Here is an 18091-nt window from a genome sequence, read left to right on the forward strand (position 1 = left end):
TTAGCCAAAACAGTATTTCAGTGTTATGGCAGATGATTTCAGAATAAAATATATCTTTATATTTTGTCCCACTTTTTTAAAAGATTTATTTATACTCCTTGAAACTTGCATAGGCTGACATAATTTATAATTTAATTTAACTGAAGTGTTATAAGTCCCGTACCTCAGTAAGCTTCAAAAACTGCTAATTGGGATAATAGGAAATTACTTGTCTTCTCCCAAATGCCAGTGAAGTAGGTCAGGATAATTAATATGCAAGCTGACTTTTCAATCAAAGGAAAACAAGACAAGTCTCATCTGTGTACTTTTAGTACCATCCATTTTAGGCTAAAATGAGTTCAGTCTGAGAAAAATTAGTATGACTCAGTTAAATAACTAAATTTCAAAATAAGACAAAAGGTAGTTCAATCATGAGAAAGCTAAATTTGCACTTCATAAGCAGGGCCAAATTGAACATCTATAAGAAAACTGAAAAAATCATCTAGGTCACAGATTTAGGTACATCTTCCTTCTTAGATTGCTTTGTAAACTCAAACACTATATAATATGTTATATTATATAAAGTTAAGATAAATATAAGTGATAAGAAAGGGGTTTGGTTGATGACATAATTCTTCACCTGTAAAGCAGAAGATAAGACTATATTTTCATGTTTTCTTCCATTACTCCTTCTGCCCACTCTCCTGACACTTCCTATTTTTAATTTCTTGGCAAACTGAGAAAAATGTTTGATGCTGGAGAACTCATTTCCTCTGCAGGTCTGTGCTTGATTAGTGCAAATTCATTTTAGCAGGTCAACCCGAAAGCTGGCCTCGAGCAGGACAGTTAGTAAATCATGGCTATTGGACTTTGATTCTAACAAGCACGGTTGCCTGCTGACCCGTGCAGTGGCATGGTGAGTGCTCTGCATTGAAGGGCATGCCATATGTCTGAGGCTGATGGAATGGCCAAGGCTTCTTTCCCTGGTATAATTTTTACTCTGTTAACATAACAACAAGCAGCTTAATTTGAATAAGCAGCCTGGAATATTTACTCCTAATGGCAGCCTCAGGGCAGTCATGAACACGACACCCCTTAACTAGACCTTAGAGGTTCTTTTGAAAACACTGATTTTAGAGCTGATGTTTCCCAAATGAAGTGTTCATCAAATTGCACACTCCAAAATATACATTCCATTAAATAAGAAGCATCTTCTAGGTAAGCATGAAAAGCAGTGCTCTGTTGAGAATAGTTTGAAGGACACTGAAATATCAAGTGGCAAGATCTATGGAAAAATACCCAGAAAGAATTGGGACCCTGAAAGATAGTACACGGCTACCTTTAGAGACGCACGGCTGACTGAAATAGCATGAACTACCCCACAATATTGAACTGCAAATCCAAATGTGCAATACCAAATTTGCTGACACATTTTCTAGAGCTGTTCTGCATCATCACAATTATTCCACAAAGAGAGAGCCCACCGAAAAAGATGGAAAGTAGTGCCAAATAGCTACCCACTTGACTTACTTGGTTTAGGAACCTGAAGGAAAAACCAGCTGACATAAGAGTGAGTCTATATGGCTAAAATAAATAAAATCAACAAAACAGCAAAAGAAAAAAGAGAAAGACTAAGGAGAAAAAAAATCTCATGTACCTAGAGATGCTCTATGTGTTACCAGAGCCTGAAGGAAGGGTGAGCACAGGGCCTGGGTTTTCCTTTGAGGTTCTAGAGCATGTTTTCTGCTTTGCAGTACTGAACAAACTTGACAAAGTTATAGCAGCTGTGTAGTGCCTGGGTGACAGTCAAAATGAAGTTTCTAACTCACCTTTAGTTAAATTTTAGTAAACAACTTTATAATGTTTATAATTATCATATTAAAAATGTATTATCATGTTTTCCAGAACTCCTACAGAGACCTAACAGCACTTCTAGATATTTCTTCCACAAGACTCTTCCGTAATCTCTAATAAATGTGAATGTTGAGAGGGCTTGGCAGGTAATAGATGGTAATTACTCTTCCTGCACCAACAGTGTACCTCTTAGAATGCTCCTGATGGAGATTATGGCTAAAATATACTTTACATGGAAACTGGTTTAACATATGAATTTTATTATAAGCAACTCATATTTTGATGGTAGAAGTCATATTTTCATTTGCACTAAATAATGCAAAGATCCACATCATAAAAGGAACCTCACTGTATTTTCTTGTTAATAATTGCCAAAGGACCCTCACTTGAAATGAGTCAAACTTGACACAAACAGGAGGCTCTTGGCCTGCTGGCAACCTGTAAGCTTCTAGTTGTTTCCAGTTGTGATGAAGTACTTACACAAATATATCTTGTAATTAAAATCACATATACTCATGCAACGGGATGAAGGATACAGTCTGTTTGCATCCTTTAAAGGGAGGAGTCTCATGCCCTAGTGTGACCAAACCAGTAAATGTGGTTTCATCAATGTTGGCTCAGGTCATCTGCACTAACTGGCCCAAACTTCATTATGAATAAAAAGATGTAAACAGTTTCGTACTATTTCGTCTATACTTTCTTATTTTTTGTATTTAACATTTGAGATTTATGGCCAGACCTAGATTTTCTTTTCAAATAATATAATTGAGTTATAGCTGTTTCCTTAAACTAGCCTGGATTTCTGAACTGGTCTATCACATTAGTTATAAACAGATGCTTGGTATGGTATGGTGGATAAAGCACTTGATAACTAGTAAATGTATTATTAAATCCAACAAGACAGAGGGTTACTTAATTGACTGTCTCTCTTAAGAGTTGATTCACATAAATTGAAATTTGTAACCACTATACATACTAAGAAAGTAAAGGGATGCTTTTGGCAAATTGGTTTATAGACATACATTTGGCTATTTGAAGTTGATAGAAATGCTATGTGAATTTTTTTTCTTGAAAAAACTCTTGGATTTTTAGGTCGCGTGTGTGTGTGTGTGTGTGTGTGTGTGTGTGTGTATTCACTTACTTTCTCAACCAAGGTTCTGCTAATACCCTCCTTGAAGCATTTATACTTTCTTAACCCAAACTTAGGGGTCAACAACTGTGGACCAAAGGGATGATGCATGCAAGTGAGAAGCAGAAAGTGGCTAAGAGGAGGAAGAAAAAGAAATGAATAACATTAACCTTAAAAGGCAAATGGGTAATTGGAGAAAAAAGTTATTTGCTCTAGCTATGGGTATCCTGGAATATAGGTTTCATTACTCATCTCTTTTCCCCAAGTTACTTAAGTTCTGAAAGTAGGACGCCAAGGGATACCTAACTTCTATGCAGCAAGACCATTATTTTAAGAAAAAAGGGAAACAGAATTCTATTTTCTTAAAATAAGAAGTTTGAAAAGGTTAGGACTCTGTGTACACAGGCTAACAATCTCCATCAATATACTTACTTTTGTCTCCTATGTTTTCCCCTGCTGCCTCCCCTTCCTCCTCCTCCTCCTCCTCCTCTTCCTCCACCTCTGTGGGCTGCGCATCATCCTGCGGGTCACAGGCACTAACCGGCGCATTCAGACAGCAGTGGTTGAACCCGCTATCTCGAGGCAGAGTAAAACTTCGAGGCTTGCCCCCATTTCCATTTAACACTTGCATCCTCTCGCTCTCGGCTAAGGGGTATGGCCCATAGTGATCCTGTAGGTGGCATTTCTGAGTTGGAAGGGTGGACTGCCGTCTGTGCTCTGGGGACATGGCCGCGGAGTCAGAGAAGACAGAATCCTCCAGAGGCAGAGTCTGAAGATAGTGTAATCCTGAGCTTGTCAGGGGCGTCTCAATTAAATCCTGCCAGGAGCGGCGCTGACTGGCTGTCTTACGAATGGGGGACACAGCACTGCTCTCAGTCACTTCCTGACGAAACTCTTCATGAGAGGACTGAGACTGAGAGGTCTCTGTGGAGGAGAGCCGGCTGTGTTTTGATTCCACGTAAGGACTGGCACAACTCATCTGTGGAAAGGAGCCTCAGATCAGTCTCTACAGAAATAACAGACCACTTCTATCATGAAGGAACACATTCAATTTCCACCAGGTAACATTTGCTAGTTAAGAGCTAATGATTGTCAAGTTTTCAAACATCTCAAAGTTAGGCCCCACTTGAAATTTCATGAGACTGAATCTAGAGGTATTGAGATGTAGCCGTATAGATCAGGCACACATGAAAAAATCTGACATATTAAGGCAAAATTTTATAACAATGAAAGTACAAGAAAATGTGAGTATTTATGCAAGAACTATCCAGCAACTAAACAAATAATCCAGGGGTTTAAGATCTATATGCATTAGAAACCCTGAAGAATTGTTGCCAAATTCCTATTTCCAGATTTGATGGAGCTTGTAGATAAGAATAAGAAGAGAGTATTTGGGATGTGAAAACAAAGTGCCTATGATCAGACAGAACCCTTCCTCTTCTTCACAGGTGAATGTCTGCTCCTGTGGGTGCCATGGAAAAGTTTTCTTATGGTTCTGTCCATTCTGGAGCATTTTCTAGAGAGTTAAAAATGTAGGTACCATGGCATTATACCCTGATAGGAATTAGCATTTTCCTTGAGCCCAGGATCTTCAGAGTACATAAACACAAAAGAAAAATGGAATAGTTTTATCCCTGGAATTTAAAGTTTGGGAATATATATTACAGTGAAAAGCACAACCAAGAAAAAGGACTGGAATTAAGTACATGCTGTAAAAGACTTGCAGGCACTGCTACTGGGACAAGCCTTACTCTAGCACTCTAGCTCTGGGGGCTAACAGACCAGCCCAGGCCCTCTTCTGGCAGGGAGAAGCCAGATTTGTTAAACGTGATTCTTAAGAATGGGGCTAAGGACAAGCCTGGCTGAAAGGAAAGTGCTTGCTGCTCCTCAGGGTAAAAAAGAAGTTATGTGGCATTTTCTTTTCTTTTTTTTTTTTAATCCTTACCCGAGGACATTTTTGCATTTATCTTCAGATAGAGTGGGAGGCAGAGAGGGGGGAAGAGAGAGAGAGAGGGAAACAGAGAAACATCCACGTGACATCGACAGGCTGCCACTCACACAATCCCAACAGGGGCTGGGGACAAACTGCAACCCAGGTTCATGCCCTTAGCGGGAATCAAACCCGGACTCTCTGGTCCGTGGGCTGATGCTCTAACCGCTGAGTCAAACCAGCTAGGGCGTTATGTGGCATTTTCTATGGGCAGTTTATCTTCTCACGTGTTACTGACAATGCGAATAGTTTTTCTTGAAATTCACATGTTGCTATGATTAAAGAGTTGTTTGGTGAAGCTGCAGTTTCCCTTTCTTCCTCTTATACAAATATTAAAAAAATTATTTAGACCCTAAAGTTTTAGAGAAAGAGGGGAAATATGATATAAACTATATCTTGTCACTGACTTCATTATTTCATTTCTATAGCTCATCCTTGCATTCTGTTGCACTCCTTAAACTTCAGCATTTATTAAAGAAATGTGCACACAGAGCAGTTCTGCATTTTTCCCACTTTTCTCCTCTTCTCCTTAGGTAAGAGACATTGTCTTTAAACATTTTATTAAAAATGTGGCTTCCCTTTTAGTTATTAGCCATAGGTACCCTTTCATTTACTTCAGAAACACCAGTGCTGAGCTAGGCCAAAAAAAGGTGTAAATGAATAGACTGTTCTCAAAAAGGTCACAGTCCAGTCCAGTGAGCTGTGGGCAGGCCCAAATATTCTGATTTAATATGTCTGGATTGGGCCTGAACCTTTGCATTTCTAAAACATTCCACAGGTGATTCTTATGCATAGCCAAGATTGAGAAGGCCAAGGCCTAGAACTATATCAATATCTTGCATGGTACCTTTCTTATTAAAAAATCCCCTGAAGTTATATGGAGGTGAAATTAGGTTTGCTGTTGTTGTCACCTAAATCTACCTTCCATTTCTTATGTGTAAGACTCAGTCCCAAGACAGGCAGAGCTGATTCCCATGGTACCATGACCATACAATACATTGCCTAAACTGGGACACTACTGAGACACTCTCACTCACTCTGATGGGAAATGAGCATAAAGTGGGATAGTCCCAGGCAAACCAGAAGAGTTGTTTACCCTATTAAAAGAGCAAATTATGGTCTATACACAGAATAATTTATACAGGTTTAAGAGGTCTGGAGCACCATATAAACATATACATTAAATCAGACCCATGGCTGTCTAAAAGTTATATGCCAAAACATATTCAATATAGATATAATCATTTTTTATGAGTTGATTCTAAAGAACACAGGAATAAATTTTATTAGTATATAATAGATAAGGTCGATTTATACATCTTTTCTAAAAAGTATTTTTGTTGTTATTTTCACAAAGACTACTCTGACACAAACAGTCTGTTTTCTTAATAAAACTGGTCATCCCTTCTCTTGAATTTTTGGAAATATTTTTAGAAGGACAAGTGTTAGTTCTTCTTTGAATAACTGGTAAAATTCACCTGTAAAGCCATCCAGATCAGGGCTAAAATTTTACCCCTTGCGACAGCATGGATGGACCTGGAGAACATTATGCTAAGTGAAATAAACCAGTCAGAGAAAGACAAATATATGATTTCACACATACGTGGAATTTAATGAACAAACTGAATTAACAAGCAAAATAGAGACAGACTCATAGATAGAAGAGTTGGCAGACAGCTCTTACGGTGGTGGTGGGGTGTTGGGGGTTAGAAGGATTAAGCAAAAAAGAAAAAAATGAGAAAGAACTCATGGACACAGACAATACTGTGGTGATTGTGGTGGGGAGGGGGCTGGGTGGAGGTGGAAGAGGGTATGGGGGGATCAATGGTGAGTGAAAAAAATAAAATAAAATTATATTAACCAAATAAATAAATAAATAAATAAATAAATAAATAAATAAATAAATAAATAAATAAATAAAAATTGGTGAGATATTTATTATGCCTGGAATCTATGGCTGTTTCTTGTGATTAAATATTCTTTGTATACTTCAAATTTTCCCCTTATTGCTTTTAGACTCCCTATTTTCTTTCCCCTAAGAAAATGAAGTCTGACATAGAATTCACTACACATTTTTTTTTAACATACAAAGAGATGTTTTAGGTAAAAGAATCTAATACTGTATTAGGTATGGCAACTTACAGAGGGAGGCCGTGGGTATGTATCATAGGGTGGTGGAGGGCTGTCCTGTTTGGGTGTTGATGGAGTATCTGCTTCTTCCTTGTCACTCTCACTCCAGTAATCTGAAAATTCACACACATGGATATGTCAACATTTTATTAAATGTTTCTAGACAAATTTTCAGGAACACACAATACCAGCTAATGAAAGGAAGTTTTCATTCCACTCTTGCACTCTGCTCTCCAGCACCTTTCACCCCAGGCCCAGCAACTTTTATTTTCACCTGGGTTTTGAGAATGATGGAAGTGTACAATTAACTAATCGCAACCTCCTTTTAAAGCAATCAAGTATACATAACCATAATTTTAAGGAGTTAAGAAAAAAATTACATAAGCCAAATCAAGTTTAGGGTATTTGAGATTCCAGACCAAATTATTCTGTAGCTTCAATTAATGAATGATGTCATATGATGCCTCTTAAAGATGTACCACTTATCCTAAAGATGAACACTCAAAGAAAAGCAATACATATATTGCTGTAGATCTCTACAGATATAAATACTTCCTAAAATAATGTTCTCAATTCTATTTTCTGGCTTCAATTCAGTGGTTATCTAATAATCACTGTTTCCAGAGACATGCTGACATAAATCTCTATAACACCACACTCCCACCTCTACCTGAAAACACATGGTAAACCCTGATTCTTGCCAAATGAAAAAGGGCAAATCTGCTGATGTGGGCTGCAAGTTCCAAACTTCTAGAACTACTTAAAAGGGTAGAAAATGAAGCTGCTAGACAAAGTGACTTGGCCGACCTAAGGCAAGAAGAAAGGGGGAAAATTCTGAGAGAATCATTACTTGAGTAAATGAAATACAGCAAAAAGGCCAATAATCAGAACCTGTTCCACTAATAATATCTCAACCACCCTGTCACTTCTGGGTTAATTCTTTATGTGATTTACAAGGAAAACCCCAGAAGTATTATTCATATGGATTTCAGATGCTAAAAGAAAAAAAGGTATTTAAAAAAGCTTCTTTATTTATATAAAAATCTAAATCACAAAAAGAACCATCAGAAACCAATATTTAGATTTTTGTGAAAAATCATGGCACATAGTTTTACAGGACCCCTCTCTACCCAGGAATTCCCATATTGTAGTATTTTTACATATTTTATTTGTGCTGCTGATTAATATTAATAAGTATAGCTAACATTTATTGAGTACTTACTATATACTTAATAGAAAGTAGTAGAAGTAGGATTTGAACTAAGAACTTGCCTTGCTCTAAACCTCAGATTCCTACGTCACTGGGACTCCTTTGTATGACAAAATGTTTAATGTGACATTTATCCACAATCTTTTAAGTCCCTCCTCCTGCTGCTCTATAATTCTGGCTACTGTGAATAAAAATTCTTTAGCAATGAAGATTATTATATTTAGTGCTAAAACTACAAGGACTCTGAAAATTCTATTCCTACTGTAATTATTGCCTTTGAATAAAATATAAGCAAAGACTACTTAATCTAAATTTGATGTCTGGTTTTTACATTGGATCACGTCAGTGAAGGCCAGTATATTAAGTCTCCTGTAAATATGAACTTATATAGCTGCTCAGAAATGGACCCAGCAAACACTAGTGAGAAAAGCACGAGCTATATACTTGAGCAGATAGATGTAGGTTCAATTCTTGGATATAACACTTACCATCGCTGTGCTCTTGTGATGGTTACTTACCCTCTCTGAGTCTGTTTTGTCATCTGTAAAAGGGGGCTAATAATAACTGCCTTTCACAGTTGTGTGTGTATATATAGAGGTACTAAATAAGGTAATGTATATCAGGAGACTTTGCACCTTGAAAGCACTCAATAAATATTAGTTAGGATCCCTGGTCCCCTTTGTAGGTAGCATGCCAGGACAGTCTAACCCAGATCACATTGGAGATACAGGTCTAGTGTTCATCTTCTCAGACATAAGGTTTTTTTTTGTTTTGTTTTTGTGTTTTTTTTTTTTTTTTACAGCAACTTCTAGCCATGAAAAGTGAATTCTCAAACTCTGGGACCTGGGTTGGGTAGCTTTGTGGGAACTTGAAATACTACTGGGAAGTCACTGCTGGAGGTGAAGGGATTGAACACCTCTCCCACATCTCACCCCCAAGCAGTGGGCTTGCCAAGATCACTCTGCTTTTACCCTTCCTGCTATTGCCAGAAACTGGCACTGCTGCTGAGTTTCCCTTTGATCTTTGCACTGATACCTTGGGGTCTCAAGGAGTCAGCACCTCAAATGGTTCTTATAAGTACACTGAGAAAGAAATGATCACCATTTTATCAAGATCTCCATAGCTACCATTATAATTGATGTATCTGAGAGAGTATCTTTCTACTTTTCCCCTCCAGCTAAATAGGAAGAACTTTAGTTCACTATGTGATGTAATTCCTGGTTTACTAAAAAGCACCACAATCTAAATTTTTCTTGGGTTGCCTAAGAAAAGACTGAAATACCACTTTGCAAATTAACTTCATTTCTCATACTAAGCTGTATGACTTTGAGAGAGTAATGCCAGAGAACAGGCTGCACAGAAAATTTAATCGGGCTTTTGGGGGTTTGTGTGGAAAATTACAAGCACACTTTTGCTCAGAGGTGGAAAGGAATCTGATTTTCATTCTAAGAGCTAATTTTTTTTTCTGAGCTCTCTATTTAGCAGAAAATAAATAGATACTTTAATGTCTCTTGCAGTGAATTCAATTTTATAAGTAACTAATCATGAATAAACAGTGCCATCTCTAGAACAGGAAAATTTCCACTTTACTTCTCATGTTGATAGAAAAGGATAATTTGAAAAAAATTGACTTTTTCATCTAGAACTATCAAATAAATAGATTTCATTCATTTTTATGTAATCAAAGCTCCACAAATACCTAATATGTGATTGTAAATAATGTGTAATGAATGTCTGACTCGAAGCTGGAAAAATAAAAATGATTAGCAGATAATTAGCCAAATTGTGATCTTGGCAGAATTTAGTGTAATTCTGTTTTCTTTAAGTACAACGATGAATAATGAAAGAGAACCTCACATCCTTCACACTTCTATAGTTAAAGACAGTAATTCATTAAACTTTCATTTAAGTCAATAAAAGAGTCACTTCGTAGCTGCACTGGGTATTTAAATAGATACTGTGTTTGGCAATTATTCCTTTGCATCATTGTGAAATATTCCCAATCCTCAAACAGCTATATTTTTTGTGAAGTTTAACTTCAGTGCTGAGAATGGTACTCAGGAGATGTCAAATAACTCTATAGAAAGTGTGGAGTACACACATGCATTCAGTAGTTTTCTATATAGAATACTATTCATACAGAGGTAGGAGGTTTATGTTTCAGACTTATGTTAAAATGCCTGAGGAAGGTACACTCTAGGTGGAAATCTAAATTATTTCAGATTCCAGTTGCATTGCTTTACTAAGACAGACTTGAATTGTAACTGTTAGCTTCTGCTATGACTGTCTACCATACTCCAGTGGGAACTAAAATATATACTCACATGAGAGATCAGGATAGCACAAATCCATGGAATGAATACTTTTTAGAGCCTGCTTGTGTAATATAACTTACCAGTTCCTTCATCCATAGTGAAGTTTGGTCATATAATACCAGTACAAAAAAAATTTACTAAAATCAGGACTATGCTCAGCTTCAAATTAATGCCCAATGATAAAATACAGAAGTTAAGCCTGAAAATATAAGCTTCCATATTTATGCAAATTTACTTTTTTCAAAGATTCATTTTCCTATCAGTACATTGCCCAAACTTCTAATTCTTCCAACTTTAAAAGATCAGAAATAAATCTATATGCATCTTTAAAGAACAGTTTTATACCTTTTAAAGAAATTTGTAAAGAAAGGCTTGTATTTTTTAGCACTCTTATCACAATTTTAAGCCTATAAACAAAGTTGAAGCATGAAAGTGGGGAATAATCATTTTTTTAATTAAAATTTTATTGTATTTATTGGCGTGACATTGGTTAGTAAAATTATATAGATTTCAGGTGTACAATTTTATAATACATCCTCTATAATTTTATTGTGTGTTTACCACCCCAAGTCAAGTTTCCTTCCATCTCCATTCATCCTCCCTTTATCCTCTTCTACCTTCCCCCACCCACCTTTCCCTCTGGTAATCATGGTACTGTTGTCTGTGTAGAATAAACTTTTAACAGTGAAGAAATGTGGCTCAATAACTGGTCTGACATTCTTAGTCCTGGCTGGGGTTTGCCTGTGCATACTGATTTGAAGATGGCTTCCACGTTATTTGTGGAAATATCCATTCTGGTTCTACTGCAGGAATGTTTTATATTGTTACTTTCGTGACTCCACATTTTTCTCATACTGCGAGAACCAGTTTTGACAGTAGAGTGAACAGAACGCCTTTCCCCATTCCCCATATAGAAGGAGTCTCTCCAGTCTCATACCCATGAAACTTGATTACGATTCACTTTCTGTATTGTACTAAAAGTATCTTTTTACTAGAATTCAATGTGGTTTCAGGCAGGATGGGTTTCTATTTCACCTTGATATAATTAGAATGCTAGTTGAAGGCCTTACACAGAAACACTTAATATTGAATAAAATATCTTCTCTCCCTCTCCACTGCCGACTTTACATCAGGCTCACTGATCAATTTCTCCAGCAAGTATTTCTTCATTAATACTGTCTCCTACTCAGGCTTAAAATTTTTTTCTTGCACCTACTTAGCACATTTCTTTAATCAGTTGCACATTATACCAAAATTAGTACTTATTTATTTTATGTTGCTCTTTAATTTTTCTTAAGCAACTTCAAGTGCATATTTTTGAGATCCTGGACAAGATGATAAATTCCTAGTGGCAGGAAGCATGTTTTGCTATTTCTTTGAAATCTTCTGCCCCATCTCTCCACCTTGCACCTCCCCACCCACCCCTATTCTCTTACTCCATGGCTCTAAACCAGGGGTTGGTAAACCATTGCCTGCAGGTCAATGAAGCACTCTGCATGTTTTTATAGGGGCCTGTGGATCAAGAAAGGTGTTTACATTTTTAAATGGTTTTAAAAAAGCAAAAAGAGAATGTCTTTTGAAAGGTGAAAACTGATAAGGAATTCAGTCCTAGGATCTACAAACAAAGCTTGATTGGAGCACAGCCATGCCCCTTCACATGTTTACAACTGCTTTCTTGCTGCAACAGCAGAGTTGAGTAGTTTCGACAGAAACTTTATGGCCTACAAAGCCTAAACTATTTACCATTTGGCTCTTTACATAAGGTTGCCGATTCTTGCCCTAAATATTTGCTGAAAGATTAGTTTTAGGATCTGGTTATCTCTTTTAGATCGCTCTAACCTTTAGTTTTCAGATGTTTTAAAAAGTTTGGCTGTGGTTTTACTCTGAGAGAAAAGAAAAGGTTTTTACAATCTCCACATCAATAAACAGGCTATGCCCACTGAATACACAACTAGAACTATGTTTGTACATGTATCAATTTGTGAAATTCTTTCAACGTTAGGATGTCTCAAAAATTTCCAAAAACTATGCTTCCAAGCGATGTATAACAAATACTCTTTAGGAAATGTGACATCACCTCAGAATGGTGACCACAGCTTTCATTAAGATTTCAATACTGCATCATGATATTGTGTTTAATAAATCTCAGGTCAATACCAAGGCCAGTTTCATAAAAATCATAGTTATACAGTAAAAAAAACTGAAGAACATAAATAAAAGTGATAATATATGGAAGAAGGGATCATTCATCTGAGCTCTTAGCATAGAAAGCCACTTTAATGTCTATGAGACTACTAGATGGAAAAAACAACTCACCACCAAGGACATAGAATTGGGTCAATATATAGAACCAATTACAGACTTTTTAATTTTTAAGAATTATTTTCTTCCATAGGAAATGGACTGAAGGAGTCAGCAACAAACAGAATAGAACTTCACATTTGCTGCTCCAAAATTTTGAGTGTTTATTCTCTGTTTCATTTATTAAACCTTATCTAGATGATGCTATGGTTTGGATTCAAAATACCTAGAAGAGGAATAACCACAAACTAACATATGCATTTTCTCTCAAGTGATAGCAGTGAATCACTGTATATAATAACAGCAAGAAAAAATATATAATACAATTGTAAAAAAAAAAAAAAGTATTCCTTTACCTTGTTCTTGCTTAATCCTCTCTCTTTCTGCATATCCTGCAGTCAGCATATTAATTCTGTTAAGCCATCTGAAAAAATTAAGATCAGAAACATTGCAACTTAATTTCTTATACTTCTTTAAAATATTTAAAGATGCCTAAGAATATGTAGAATAATCCTACATAAAAGATGTGTTCTTTGCTACTCTTTACACATGGAGACTTCAATGAGCTCTAATTTGCTGTAGTACAAATAGCTCCCACACCAAAGATGCTATTTTAATAGAAAAGTCTTGGGTAAACCTGTTAACGTCTGTAACATAAAGGGTTTTGAGATGACCAAAATCCTATTCATTCTGTTATTCCAATGTAGAAGTATTCCAACTATTTCTGCTGTTTTGTTTCTTCAGAACAAATGCACCTTTAGAGATATTTAAACAATATCAAAATAATTTGTCCTGATAAGAAAAAAAGTTGTGGACCTTGCCTGTCAAAATAAGTTTTACTATGAAACACTAAATGTTGATGAAGCTCTTTTAAGTTTAATGATCAAAGGGGAAACACATCTTGGGAGTACTTTGTAAATTTGTCTCTAAATACAAGGGTATTAGGTTTCCTGATGACAAAATGAGCACATACAAATTTAACCTCTGCTTAGATTCCAAAAATTTATGTCCACAAACACTGTAACTTAAAAATAAGTCTTAGTTCTTTTCTCATTCAGTAGCGCTGCTATTGACAATGTAGGGGACTTTCTGAAGAAAACCACTGTTTTAATAATTTCCATCTTTTGTCCCACAAGGTCTCTCCCTGTGTTCATTATTATAACTGTTTACACTGTATCAGATAAGCAAACCATAAAATATTTAAACTGATCTGACAATTTCCCATTGGTCATCATGAGCTATGGTCCACATACTTTCAAAAATCAGAAATTACGTAAAAACCTACCTTCCAAATTAGCTTGAGTAAGTTTGGAATCACTAGTAAAACTAACATCATTCAATTATGGAATAATATGATTGAGATATATTTTTTAAAAAAAGTTGTGTTTGAGAACCTTTTCTCCCAAAAGCTTATCTCCTCTGTTGAGTAGAAGACGACATTCTTTAAATGTTTTTTTAAATTGATTTTTTTAGAGAAAGAGGAAGGGAGAGACAGAAACATCAATGTGAGAAAGAATGATTGGCTGCTTCCTGCATGCCCCCTACTGGAGATTGACCCGAAACCCTGAGCATGTGCTCTGACCAGGAATTGAACTGGGACCTCTTCAGTTGATGCGATGATGCTCAATCCACTGAGCCACACCGGTTGGGCGAAGATGACATTCTTTAAAGTGACTCATATATTTAATCATGTATGCCAAGTGGTGTTAACTGTGCATCAGATATTTAGAATATCTTGAAAAGAGAGGAAAGTGTGTTTCTAATAGACAAATTCATATCTGTGAATATGTAAGCTTTAATTCGAAAAATAAACACTTAAAGCCCAACTTTATTTTGATGAAACTTACAATGTAATTATCACCTCAAGTATGTTTGGAAAGCTAAAAAGGGATTAGAGCAAAATGAAATAAAATAAAGATTGATCAAATGAATTCAGCATCATGGTGCGTACACACACACACACACGCACACACTCCAGAAAATTATAAAGTATAAGTAAAAAAGTCAACATCATGACAAATAACCTTTTAAAAAGTGATTTGATCATTAGTAAAAGGTCAAAAATAAAATCTAATATATATGTCATTTGTAGTGAGAAAAGTTTGAATTTGTACTACAAGGCAAATCTCAGCACTCTTGGGAAAAATTGCTCTGGGTCTTTTTGGGTGAAAATGATGATTATACCACTAGAGGACTATATATTTACTACTTTTAAAAATATCATTGAAATTTCATTTTATCAGAAGTCTAAAGAACAATAAAGTCTTTATGAAATGAATCAGGAAACTGAAAAAGAGGCTTCCCTAATTTTTCAATTTAACAGCATTTATTAAATATCTGCTATATGCTGAACAATGAGTTATGTTTTAGGTGTACAAAAATAAATGAGACATAATTCTTGCCTTCAATGAGCTCCAGAACTGCTAAATTTTGTAAGACAATTGAAAAATTAAACTACTTTTACAAAAAAAGAGTCTGTTCATAATAAACACTCTTTAGAAAGTGTATAGATAAACTTAGGCCACTGCACATAACTACAATAAGCTGGACAATACTCAAATGTTAGTCCAGTTTTAGATAAACTTGTTCTTAAGACCTCATCTAGAAGATGCTAATCTATATACGTGTGGAAGTTATGATTTGCTATTTATAGGCTCCTATGAACAGCAGATATATATGCATTAAATAAGTCAAGAAATGTTTATTCAGTGCCTATGTGTGCCAGATACTGTTCTAGGCCTTGAGGAAACAGATAAACAAAACCAAGCATCTGCCTTCATGATGTTTATATCTTAGGAGGGAGAAAGACTATAAGCAGGGATACAAATAAATATATGCCAAGTAGTAGCAAGAGTATTAAAAAAAAAAACCCAAAAACCCAAGATAAAAATTACAATGTTAAAGATGCCAGGGATAGGAGGAGGTTGTTTTAAAATAAGGTGGTCAGGGGTACAAGTACTGAATTTATAATATTTTCAAGCACATTGATAGAGAAGTTCACTAATATCAGATCTAAATTTAGTACCCTGCCATATCATCAATTCTTGAAAACAAGAATATATAGGGAAGGGGATATTGTGCCTACAGTAAACAATCCAATGAGGTTGTCAATAACTGACAGAGAATAATTGTACTGAGAGAAAAAAGAGTAAAAATCATGGGAAACATAGAAAAAATAATCACTAAATACAAGTTAGTGTGTCCTCACAAGTACAAGGACATATGTACTGACATGAAAAATATATAGGACAAATGAATTCAGTAAATAAGCCTCAGAATACTTGAGAAACATAATGTTTTGTTTTATTCCTATAGATTTCACACAAAAAGGAAAAACTTTTTTAATGTTTCAATACTCATTTCTGAGGAGGGAACAAATGGATGGTGATGGGGCAATGAAAAGTGTTTTTGAAAATTATCTCACAATCAAACTTATGCTGCTAAAAAAACAGAAGGTGAAATTGTAATATTCTATGTGTGTATCTGTATATATACATATATTTGGGTATATGCATATCTAAGTAGATATGAATATATGTGTATATATGTGCACATGTATACATACATATTTAGATATACACACAGATTTTATAGAAGAAAATTAAATTTAAGGAATACTTTATTCATTCCAACTACTAGATCCTGTCACAAAAAGCACCATATTTTAAATACATATAATACTTTAGAAATTATGAAATAATCAGATAAAGCATCTATTTATTATTATATTTGGTATATTATTATATTATTATGATTAGTATAATTATACTCATATTATAAATATATAATCTCCTGTGAGACGACATGGAGGGACCTGGAAAGTATTATCCTAAGAGAAACAAGCCAAGCAGAGAAAGACAAATATCACATGATCTCACTTATTTGTGGAATATAACGAACATAACAGCCTGAGGAATGGGGTAGTCCCAGAGATGTGGAAGTGGGGTACAGACTGATAATCCCCAGAAGAGGGGGTGGTGAGGGAGAGATAAACCACAGAACTTATATGCATGTATGCATGAACAATGGACATGGACAACAAAGCTGGGGACAGGGTGGGGAGGGAGGGGGAGGGGTGTATCAGTGGGGGAAAAAGGAGAAACATCTGTAACAAAAATAAAAAATAAATAAAAAATAAATATATAATCTCTTGAAAACTTAGGTATGTGCCTTTAAAAGAGCACAAATAGAACAAACCAACACCCAAGTAATCTTGCTGTTATGTAACAATCAGGTTACTGAACAAAGTTTTTGGAGGGTATCTATGCCTATCACTAATCTTGTGTGAACATTTCCAACACTGACACTCCTATTTCTATTAACAACTAATTTTTTCAAGCTTGCCTATTGAAAGTACACATCAGGAATATGTTTATAAAAAAAAGAAAACATACAACAAAAAAACAAAAGTACATTATATTTAATTTTTTAAAAAAGATTCAGTATTTCAGATCAATGGCTTACATAAAACAGAACTCTGAAATGTATGAAGTGGAGATAATATTTTTTATGAGATTCACTCTTTCTTTGAACTAGTGTTTAGAAAAAGTAACAAAATGAAGCACATGGGTTTGGTTTAGCTTCTGTGGTATCCTGAACCAGATACATACATAGAAGTATTAAGAAAAGGTAGGGAATGCAGACCAAGAGTGACTGTATAACTCATAAAAATGCATTTTTGAACATGCTATTTTCTAAGCCTCAGAGGACCCTAGTCAGCATGTATCTTGAATGATTAAATTGCATTTATTCTTAGATGCAGGTGACTGTATTCTAGTGTATCCACCTTGAAAGATAGGATACACTCATCTATACTACATATTTTCAGTTTGGTCATAATGTAAACCCTTCATATTTATCCCAAGGGCAATGAGTTCAACAAGTGGTAAAATGGATAGTGAGTAACTACAACAGTAGAATATATAAATATAAAAACACAAAATAAAATAACACAGCCTCTTCCCCATGTCATGTGAATTAACATTTTTCATCTTGAATACAAGGAGAAAAAGCTCTAAATTCGGCTTGCCTAGCATGAGATTTCACAAATGGTAACATATTAATTAAGAAAATATGGAATAGCACTATAGGCCTACCTCAAGAAACAAGAAACATTTCTAATAGATTATTTAACTCTATAACTTAAAGAACTAGAAAGTAAACAAAAAGAAAAACCCAGAGCA

General features: G+C 35.3%; 1 protein-coding gene across 6 annotated transcripts in view; it reads right to left on the reverse strand.

The window, feature by feature from the left end:
- Window positions 1–18091, reverse strand: part of CNKSR2 (connector enhancer of kinase suppressor of Ras 2) — a 297838-nt gene that overhangs the window by 44640 nt on the left and 235107 nt on the right. For all 6 annotated transcript variants that reach the window (XM_036270511.1, XM_036270512.1, XM_036270514.1 and 3 more), the window contains 3 exons: window positions 13265–13332; window positions 7095–7195; window positions 3395–3941 (listed from right to left, as the gene is read on the reverse strand). In XM_036270511.1, the coding sequence (XP_036126404.1) occupies window positions 3395–3941; window positions 7095–7195; window positions 13265–13332 (716 nt within the window). The remainder of the gene's footprint in view (window positions 1–3394; window positions 3942–7094; window positions 7196–13264; window positions 13333–18091) is intronic.

Source organism: Molossus molossus, unplaced genomic scaffold (genome assembly GCF_014108415.1).
Source record: "Molossus molossus isolate mMolMol1 unplaced genomic scaffold, mMolMol1.p scaffold_m16_p_2, whole genome shotgun sequence".
Lineage (NCBI taxonomy): Eukaryota > Metazoa > Chordata > Mammalia > Chiroptera > Molossidae > Molossus > Molossus molossus.